The sequence below is a fragment of the Gossypium arboreum genome, chromosome 3 (assembly GCF_025698485.1).
Source record: "Gossypium arboreum isolate Shixiya-1 chromosome 3, ASM2569848v2, whole genome shotgun sequence".
Lineage (NCBI taxonomy): Eukaryota > Viridiplantae > Streptophyta > Magnoliopsida > Malvales > Malvaceae > Gossypium > Gossypium arboreum.
The window spans coordinates 40120453-40131373 of NC_069072.1; the positions used below are offsets into that span (position 1 = coordinate 40120453).

At 36.9% G+C, this 10921-nt stretch overlaps 1 protein-coding gene and 1 long non-coding RNA gene across 2 annotated transcripts; one reads left to right on the forward strand and one right to left on the reverse strand.

Annotated features, from left to right (window-relative positions):
* LOC108474616 (uncharacterized) lies at positions 1–1302 on the forward strand. Its single transcript, XR_001869909.2, has 2 exons — positions 1–470; positions 934–1302. It is a non-coding gene; the product is annotated as an uncharacterized LOC108474616 (long non-coding RNA).
* Positions 1303–8739: 7437 nt separating this feature from the next.
* LOC108475418 (peroxidase 3-like) lies at positions 8740–10368 on the reverse strand. The gene is made up of 4 exons (XM_017777379.2): positions 10009–10368; positions 9729–9920; positions 9480–9642; positions 8740–9394 (listed from the first exon to the last, which is right to left on the reverse strand). Exons 1-4 carry the CDS (start codon positions 10219–10221, stop codon positions 8979–8981), a joined length of 984 nt encoding a protein of 327 aa, XP_017632868.1. The 5' UTR covers positions 10222–10368; the 3' UTR covers positions 8740–8978.
* Between the last annotated feature and the right edge of the window lie 553 nt (positions 10369–10921).

A 10921-nucleotide genomic window follows, 5' to 3' on the forward strand; every position in this document is an offset into this window, starting at 1 on the left:
TGCACAAACATGTGAGGACTAGTATTGAAAATATCCCATGCTCATAATGCAGCAATGAACCGCGGATCCAATTGAAACCATACACAAACTAACAAGCCAATTTTAAAACATAAAGTAGGCAAATCAGGCGAAAATTGAGGGCTGTGCGCAAGGGGAGGGATTTGTCGACAAATTTCCCCATTCACACCAACCATGCGCATACCCGGCCTGCCAAAACGGGTTGACGCGCGGGTCTTTACACCATTAAACAGCGCCGCATTGTTAATTGGTCATTTAAGACCTATCCACTTCTATTTCATTCCTCAAACGCAGCCTCCACTTAGATCAAAAGAAATTTCAGCCTTTAAAATCAATTCTTTAGGGTTTCTTTCACTTCACTGCCAAACTACCATGATTTTGGGTGATTACCAGTAAGCGAGATGTGCCCAATCTTGCTGTTAAAGGAGCTCGACCAGATCTAAAAGGATTCGGTAAGTATTGTCCCTCCTTTCTTCTTTATTTGAATAGAGCTTTCAAATCTCATGTTATTTTTTAAAGGAAAAAAAAGGAAAACAGATTTGTAGAGTAAATAAATTTTCACTGTTATGTGACCTCTCGCCCTTATATTCGCATGGCAGATTTAGGGCTTTCATCGGCCTTAAGTCGCATAATAAAAAAAATGAGCAAACTAATAAGAAAATAAAGGGAAAAGGAAAAAAACAAAAAAAATCGGAAGAGAAAAAGAAAAATATGAAATCACCTCTATTAATCTTAAATCGCTTTTTTCTATTCTCTGTGCGTGTGTACAGATATTATATGCGTAAAAAATCAAGGTACAAATAATGGCTTTTTATAGCCAAATTTATAGAATAAATGGAAAAATAAAAATACATTTTCCCTCTGTCATTTGGCTGTACATGCTGTTGTTGCTTCTTCTCGTATATTCTTTTGTAGGTATGGAGAAACGGTCGTACGGAGAAAGCCACTCGTGAAAGCCGTGCGTGAGTTCGATTGCAGCACTGGTGTGTTCTAGAAACCCTTAGGTTTCTGGCATTTTCAAGCAGTTGGGCCTTTTGGGCCATTCGTGTATAGTTTGGGTGTCTACTCAATTGGGTCAAAAATGTTGTTGGGCTAAGGAACTTTGGGTACTTGTTTAGGCTATTATTTTTATTTGGGCTAAATTTAAGATACGGGTTTATTAGAATTGGGTTTTGGGTCATGGGTTATTTTGGTAATTTTTGTATTTTGAAAATTGTAAATGGACTTTTTTAGTCTTGGACCTTATTCATTTATTTGGGTTTATTTATTTGCAAATAAAATAAATGGGCCCGGGCAAAATTGGTTGACTACACCACCTTAAGAAAATCCCAAATCAGTCTAACTTTATCCTAAGTATCAGAAACCAACTTAGAACCCAAAACTCGTTGCTTACCCAACTTAGTCCAACACAACAGAATACGACACTTATGGTCATATAAAGCCTCGAAAGGTGCCATCTGAATACTAGACTGGAAACTATTATTGTAGGGTGAACTTGGCCAATTGCAGAAAATTCTCTCAACTACCTCGAAAATCGATCACACAACTCCAAAGTATATCCTTCAGTATCTGAATCACCATCTCAAATTGACCATCTGTTTGAGGATGGAATGTAGTACTAAAGTCTAACCTCGAACCCAGAGCCTCATAGAGTTTCCTCCAAAATTGAGAAGTGAAGTGAGGATCTTCATCAGAAATAATCGAGACTGGAACCCTATGAGGTCTCACTATCTTTGAAACATATAACTTAGCCAACTTCTGAAGGGAGAAATCTATCCTAATAGGAATAAGGTGAGCAGACTTAGTCAAACAATCTATGATGACCCACACAGAATCCTTCTTAATAGGTGTTAAAGGCAATCCACTAGCAAAGTTCATAGTCATGCGTTCCTATTTCCATAAGGGAATTTCAACAGGTTAAAGTAAACACAAAGCAAATTGGTGCTCAGCCTTAACTTGTTGACATGTCAAACAACGAGAAACAAAATTTGTTACCTCATATTTCAAACCAGGCCACCAGTACAGTTCGCAGAAATCTCGATACATCTTATTACCACAGGTATGCATAACATAAAGGCTACTATACACTTCCTGCAAAATGGACTATCTCAAATCAGAATCATTAGGTACACAAACCCATTCTCGGAAACACAAAACCCCATCACTATTTAGCTCAAAATCAAACGTGCTACCATCCTCCACCTAACAGAATTGCAGAACTAGCGAATTATCCCCCAACTATTTATCCCAAATCTGATTAATCCAATTCGGCTTAACTTGAAACTCGGCTAACAGACTCCCATCATTAAACAAACTTAGGCGAGCAAACATCATCCTCAAATCAGTTATTGTCCTACAACTAAGAGATTGACGACCACATTGGCTTTACCAGGATGACACTCCATAGTGCAGTCGTAATCCTTAAGTAGTTCAATCCATCTACGTTGCCTAAGGTTTAACTCCTTCTAGGTAAGGAGATACTTGAAACTCTTGTGATCGCTATAGATGATACACTTCTCACATACAGATAATGCCTCCAAATCTTTAAGGCGAAGACAACTGTAGCTAACTCAAGATTGTGCATATGATAGTTCCCTCGTGTGACTTAAGCTATCGGGATGCATAAGCCACTATCTTACCATTTTGCATCAAAATACAACCCAAACCGACATGAGATACATCACTGTATACCATAAATTCCTCACTAGATTTAGGCTATGTCAGAATAGGAGCCTGAGTCAAGATAGATTTGAGCTTCTCAAAACTTGATTGTTTCTCATTAGTCCAGACAAATGAGGCATTCTTATGCAATAGCTTAGTTAGAGGAGCTGTAATTAAAAAGAATCCCTCGACAAATCTCCGATAATAACCCATAAGCCCAAGAAAGTTGCGAATCTTAGAAATATTTCTAGGTTGTTACCACTCAAGCACAACCTTAATTTTCCTAGAATAAACTTGGACCCCCTTCGTAGAAACCACATACCCCATAAAATTCACATACCTCAACCGGAATTCACATTTGCTCAACTTAGCATAGAGCTGTTTCTCTTAGAGTATTTGAAGAACCACTCTAAGATTCTCATCATGATCATTTTCAATCTTAGAGTATACCAGAATGTCATCAATGAAGACTACGATGAACTAATCTAAGAACGAATGAAAATCCCGATTTATAAGATCCATGAATACAGCTGGAAAATTCGTCAAACCAAAGGGTATGACTAGGAACTCGCCGTGCCCAAAACAAGTCTTAAAAGTAGTTTTATGAACGTCGACCTCATTAACCTTAACCTGATGGTACCCAGAATAGATAGCTATTTTGGAAAACACAAAAGCTCCATGAACCTGATCAAGCAAATCATCGATCCTCGGAAGTGGGTATTTATTATTTACTGTTAACTTATTCAATTGATGGTAGTTGATACACATCCTCATAGTACCATTTTTCTTCTTTATAAATAAAACTGACGCCCCCAAGCAGACATACTAGGACAAATAACCCTCAATTAAGGAGTTCCTGAAATCGAGCCTTTAACTCTATAAGCTCTTTTGGTATCATACGGTAATGAGCAATGGACACTAGAGCTATACCTGGTAAAAGCTAAATGCCAAACTCGACCTCCCGATTCGAAGACAAACCTAGTAACTCATCGAGAAAAACATCCAAAAACTCATTAACTATTCAATGTCCCCAACAGATAAACTTACAGAAGCTGAGTCACTCATAAAAGCTAGATATGCTTCACATCCTTTACGAACCAACTTCTCGACCATTAAAGCGGAGATAACATTAGATAAGTAATCTCGACACTCACCAATCATAATCACCTCCACATCATTATCTGATCTCAGAACTACCCTCTTAGTAGCACAATCTAAACTGACCTGAAGCATCATGAGCCAGTCCATTCCTAAAATTAGATCGAATTCCCCAAATGGTAGTTCTATCAAATTAGCCGGAAACACAACCTCTTATATCTCTAATGATACATTCCTATATAGCTTATTAACCTGAACTGATTGACCCAATGGACTAAGTACAATAATCTCTCCAAAAGTGCTCTCAACGAAAATTCCCAAGTTTACAGAAACAGAGCTAGCTATAAAGGAATATGTTGACCCTATATTTATCAATGCAAAATAGGGGGCAACATGAATAAAAAACGTACCGGCGATAAAATCTGTGGTATTTTTATCTTCACGGCTTCTAGCAGCATAAACCAACACAGGTTGTCTCTCTTCAGTCCGGTGCTCTCTGACCTCTGTCCATACTATTACCCCCTGGTTGGACCACGGCCCCTAGACGGTTGCTAAATTGCTCGCTGAGGGTGAACAAGTCCCAGATCTGGAGCTTGCATTTGATCAGAACGCTGTGGGCAATCCCTAATTCAGTGCTCCATCGGCCCACATCAAAGACATGCTCTTAACCTCTTTCAACATTCGCCCGGATGGTATCTACCATAGTTCTCACACAGCTAAGCCACAGTAAGAGCAACTGGAACCCCAATCCTAGAATGCTCATAAAATCTGGCCAGTTTTTTAGGCCGCTTAGTAGAACTAGAGGGCTCTGAATCCTTCTTACTCTTACCCCTCTCACATTCCCTATTTTCGCGTTCAACGCACTTAACCTATTCAACGATCTTCACTTTATCCACTAAGACAGCGAATTCCCGCCCTCTGTGGAGCTATCAGAACCCTCAAACTATCCATTAATCCTTACTCGAAGTGAATGCACTTCTCATACTCAGTTGACACCATCTCACAAACATAACGGCTCAATTTCAAAAATACGGCCTCATACTCAACCACAATCTTATCCCCCTGGGTAAGGTTCATAAACTCACATTTACGAGCATCCACAGAACTTGCCTCTGCATATTTACTCTAGAAGGCACTCTTAAACTGATCCCAAGTAATTTGGTCCAGCTAAATACCCTCCTCAACCATTAACCACCACTAATAAGCCTCATCTCGAAGTAGAGATACTGCACCCTTCAATCTCTGCTTAGAGGTGCAGTTGATGTCATTCATAATTCTCTTTGTGGCCTCCAACCAATACTCGACCATGGTCGGGGTGACTCCAGTCACACCTCTACACAATTTAGCACCGTTAGACCAAAGTCATTCAATTACCGACATATAGCATCGACCCTCTCCAACACTCTAAGCATGGCTTGAGATAATGTGTCGTTCCTAGACGAACGACTTTAAAACCTGATCTCAGCAGTAGGTGTAGTAGGTGTCTCACTCGTATCCAGATTGGCATACTACCCATTGTGGATGACTCAACTCGAGCCTCTCTATGACGCCTGTCACGCCCACAGGTACCGAATCCACATGATCCATAAGTACTCATCGTATTTATATATTTTCGACATTATGAAATTTTAAATATCAGTTCCAGTATTTATTAACAGATATTCTATACTTCAAATAATTATCAGAAGAAATTTCAGAAATCTTAGAAATGTTTCGGTCTTTAACTATCTTAATACGAATTTAATCATTTCAAAGTTTTCTAAACTCAAGTATTTCTAAGTCAGAAGTATTTACAGGGCCAGTGCTAGAGACTCAGCATTTCACAAAATTCTTTTTCAAATTCATGCAGAAATAAACTATACTTGAACAAACGGTTTTCTCAAAAATAATTTTGAACCAAAATTTTACAGCCCGAGTTTTGTAACCTGGCTCTAATACCACTAAATGTAACACCCTAAACCCAGCCTAAACATTATGACTAGATCTGGAGATGCTACGTGAAACAATTGTAAGTCCGGCTTTCGTTTATTTGAAAAACATCGTGAACTTTTGTTACTTAAAGGCCCGTTTTATTAGAAAACGTGTTTAACATAATTTTTTAATTAAAAACATTGTTTATTTACATTTCTTAAATAAATTGAATACTTTGCAGCGGAAATTCTTAGACCATTATACTTTAAAAAAACCAAGTTTGTTTTCTCGAAAATAGTTGGTTGTAGGAAAATAATCATTTTTGGCAAATCATTTTATTAAATGTCATGCAAAAATCTAGAATAAAATCTAAAACCGAGACAGTCCCAAAATGTCCAAACAGTTCAAATTTTACAAAACACTTAATCCAATTTAAAATAGTTAAAGAGTCGAAATACTAGTAAAACCAAGCTCCTGTCACATCGAACCACCTAAGTCTGAGGATTACCTGAAAATGTTAGTGAAACTGAGAGTGAGTTTTGAAACTCGGTGTAAAACGATAAACTTAACATAGTAAAATATGTATCAGACAAATCTATCAGAAACAGATTTATAACAAAGTAGAGCAGATACAACACATAATCCTACCCCCAGCCACTACACATCAACTTTGTCCATGCTAACACACCACATGGGTATAAAATACTCATCCATCCTTACACACCACTTAGTGTCCATAGGACACTTTACAGAATAGTTGTAGCTGAGCTGTCGGATCAATAAGTGATTTATCGCCTTTTACAGAATCACTTCCTCCACATGTTATTTACAACCTAACCCAGATGCAGATACAGAGTGCAGAAAATATCATACATATTCAGAGTAGAAATTAAACGTGACATACTTTACATGCACAACATAATAGATACAAGCCACATACTTATCATACATATTCAGATATATTACTCATTTGACGTTTCCATGATTCTTACGGATAGTAGAATTTGTATAAGCAAAAGTCTAGATTTCATGTATTATAATATACTTATTCTCATACCAACCCTATAGAAGGCCCACGGTCATTTGGGATGACGTGTACGACCCCAAGAAAAAATCCTGAATTTCAAGCCTAACACACGACCTGTCACATGGCCTATCATACGGCCGTGTGTTACATACGGCCTACCGTACAGCCTAGCACACGACTGTGTAGTGTCGACAGTGTCAAATTTCAGCTTTTGTTGTTCACTATTTTTCGGGTTTCTTGTTACACACCTTGACTGATTTTGATGCGCAAACACCCACAAGAATTCCAAACCTATACGCATCCATTAGAATCCAAATTAACGACGAACATATGTGAAATAAAAAAAATCACACACTTGAATACTTCATAGAACAAAACCAAACGAACCACTTAGGTAAATTCAAAAACGTAATAACACCTTACCACAAAATGAATAACAGCCACACATACGAATTAAGTTGTCAGAGGAAAGCCTAATGATTCTCGATCTTCTCTCAAACAACACATCCACAAAAATTAAATTCCCAAACCACACCACAATTTTGCCACTCCAAAACACCTAAACCAAACGAACTTATAGAATAAAGAAATTAAAGAAGTGCAAAGCCCTACTTACCAAGCCGAACGAAGAAATAAGGGAAAATCCTAATCGCAGTAATTCAACCGAACAATTTGTGGACAAAATCAAAGAAATAAGCAAAAAAGGGGAGAAACCAGAAGAAAAACGTCAGAAGGGAATTGCAGAGAAAAAGAAAAAGAACATGGGAAAAATAGGGGATTTTTGGAAAACAAAACAAAATTAAAATTTAAGAAAATTTATCTAAACTCCCCACTACCCTCACTAACAACAAAATCCCACAAAATTCGACACACTAATCCTCATCCAACCACCCAAGAATTTCAATTCCACCAAACCTTTACTACACAACCGGCACGCACACATAAGCAAAAATTATTGTTATTCACTCACGCGGGGATTCAAACACAATACCTTAAGGCATGCTAACACCTTACCACATGAACTAGCAAGCTCATTCTAACATGAGTCTGAGAGTCGGTTCGCTGCCCTAACCGTTCGATTTCAGGGCATCTTTTCAAGTATTCATCTAAACTAAATGCTGGTGTCAGGTATCATCTCGATCCATTGGCAGTAGAAAAGAGTGATAGCTAGCTTAATTCTAGGGGTTCTAAACTATATAAGTCTTCTTTCCAAGTAGTGAGACTTAAATCCAAAACCTCAAACACACACAAATCACTTAACCACGAATTAGACACTAATTAATGACATAATAAAACAAATCAAAAATTCATTTTTTTGGGCGTTATAAAAATTTGATTCAATTGGATAACATTGTTAAACCTTATAGTTATTCCTACAAATTAATAATTTAGTAATTTATATACAAGAAGTTAGTAAATATGAATAGTGCAAAAATTTATATGCAATAAATTAATAAAATTAATAATTTAAATTGGTGTGTTTATCAACAATTAGATTAATTTTTAGTTTCCATAAAATATGAAGATTAAATTCTTAAAAATTAAAGTAAGGAAGTCATAAAATAGAAATATGGATTCAAAATAAATACCACATTCATGCTATAATCTTCCATAAGGTTCCAAATGGAATTGAGGATTCCTGGACTTCTGCATATGCATATGTTATCTTATTGGAATATAAATTTAGAAGTTTATATATTTATTGTGCATATAGGGCAGATAATTAGAGAGGTCCCGAGAAATTGACGGTCCTTCATTCAAACCTTGAAAGACTGTTGGCGTAGCTGATTACTTTTTAAAGCAAAAGTAGTGAACTCAATATTCAATGGAATTAGCCAACTAGCCGTATTAAGTAGTTTGAGTGAAGCAATAACCAAAATCTATATTTGAGCTAGATTGGGCCATACATAAATTTATGACGCTAATTAACACAATGAGTGTAAAAAACAGCATGCAAGTACATCATTATCTATCATTCCAAAAACTAAAAACTAAAAAAGGAAAAGAGAGTATCAAACGTAAAGTTGATAAATTAAGAATAAATTATTCAATCCACCCAAATACATGACATATGAAGATTATGAAACCCATTGAGCTCAACAACAAAAAAAGAACGTAATAAGGAAAAAGAAGAAAAAACATAACAGTGAGCCCAATTATTCAGGACATGACACACACATACAGAGCACCCACCGACCCCACACTATGAAACTTCCCTATACAATTTTGAAGGAACCTTCTTCAGCTGAATTAAATGTCTTTTTTAACTGTTGACGAGTGCACATTGCTTCCTTATCTCTCCTTGGGACCCTGTTTTGACATTAATCCGACCCATTTTCTCCATAGATTTTGCAAACTGAGCATAGAAAAACGACTGAGGGCTCGAAAGAAGCTGGTTGATAAGACCCAAGCTAGTGGAGTCCGTAGTTAAAGCAGCATCGGAATTGAAAAGACCCCTTCTTTTGGTTAACAATGTGTAGTAGCTAAGATCAAAGGTCTTACGGCTTCCAGGGTCCATCTCAACTATTGTGGTGTTATCATTGGGTGTTCTACACTTGTTTGTTTTGAGGTTAGCTGCGTATTCACTATCAAGCGTTGGGTCTACTCCCCCAGGGCCGGTCGAATTGTACAATCGGCGTGAAAATGCCGGGCAGTGAGCTATGCCGATGGTGTGAGCCCCTAAAACACGACCAGACGATAGTATATATTTCAGTACGTCGCAAATACTGTTAAAATGACCAACTGTTAATCCTATAGTATATACCGGATAGGAGGACCAAGTCATTTGTATCGAGTCCTTGGTTGTTGAAAAGTGTAAGGAGAGTTGTAAAATTGCTGAATGGGCTTGGAATATTGTTGTTAGCTTCAGTAACATTTGAGATCACTCCATCCCTTCGACCTGTTGGAACTTGCCAAAATGGACCTCCCTGTTGGAAGAAACAGCAACCCTTTTCCATTAACTTTGTCTACTATTTATGGTGAAAATTATGAAATGGAAAGTGATTTTACTTACAACGGTGACGATTGAGTCCCTTGCAACTAAAGTAAGGATATCAGCACAGGAGACAATGCCTGGGCATTCAGCTTCAACCATGCTTTTCAATCTGTCAATGAAATCAAAGCCTCTTAGAGTTTGATTCGGGACAGCATTCTTTTCTGGTGATTGGCCATTGGTGGAGTTTAAAAGCACTGATCCATCACAGCCCTGGAAAAAAAAATGAAGAAGAAGCAAATTATCATTCAGTCCTTGGATTTCACTTTACTGACAGAAAGAAAAAGTGAAAATTACTTACCCTGACGAAGCAATCATGGAAGTGCATGCGAATGAAAGAGGCAGCCAGTGATGGAGCATTAGGGATGTGTTCTTTAACATAATCTGAGATAATTTTCTCAGCTTTGGGACAGCTTTTAGCATAAAAGTTCATCTGCAATTGAGCATTAGTTGAGCCTATAAATGCTAATAGACCAAAGACAATGATAAACCCCAGAAACCCAGTTCCTGCCATTGATAACTTCCTGTTTCAGATTCTATGAGAAAACCTGTTTGAAAGAAAGAAAGCAAGCTTAGATGCTGTTTAAGATTATAGGCTTTTATAGACATTGATTTGAACTACTCAAGTCTTAAGAAAAAATAAAAAATGTAAGATACTGAAGCCCGTTAGTCACCTTCCTAGATATCTTTAAGATATACTTTAATATAATTTTATGAAAAGAATGAAATAAAATATGTGATTAGTTATGCCCGTCTTTTACGTATCAAAGAAAAATGAGATGGGATTCATTTTATTTTAAAAAACTAATTCTTATACGGAGATTAAGCTTATCCATGTCAAATCAATGTTTAAGTTTAATTACCGTTCTAATCAGTATACGTGGCTAATAAGCTTGTAAGGATGTAGATTGTGTTTATTTCTTACTTTAGAAAAGTGTTCACTTTTCGTACACTACGATAAACTATTCCTAATGCCACTAAATTATTAGTAAATTTACGTTTTGTTCACTAAAGTTTTTATTGAAGTTACTGAACTACTCGAAAGTTTTTACTTAGGTCACTGAACTATTCGGAAGTTTTTATTTAAGTCATTGGGTTATTAAAGTTTTTTTTTTTTTAAAGTTCGGTTGTGAGTTTCAAGCTAGGATTTGACGACCGGTATAGTGAGTCAGTATCCATTAACGAGTAGAAGAGTATACCTTAAATCTAAGTTA

Excerpts from the sequence above, each read along its gene's own strand:
- LOC108475418 (XM_017777379.2), bottom strand. The coding sequence starts at position 10,221 with ATGGCAGGAACTGGGTTTCTGGGGTTTATCATTGTCTTTGGTCTATTA. Across the intron at positions 9,921-10,008 it reads TCCATGATTGCTTCGTCAGG|GGCTGTGATGGATCAGTGCT; the intron begins GTAAGTAATTTT and ends TTTTTTTTCCAG. Across the intron at positions 9,395-9,479 it reads TGACTTGGTCCTCCTATCCG|GGGCTCACACCATCGGCATA; the intron begins GTATATACTATA and ends GTCGTGTTTTAG.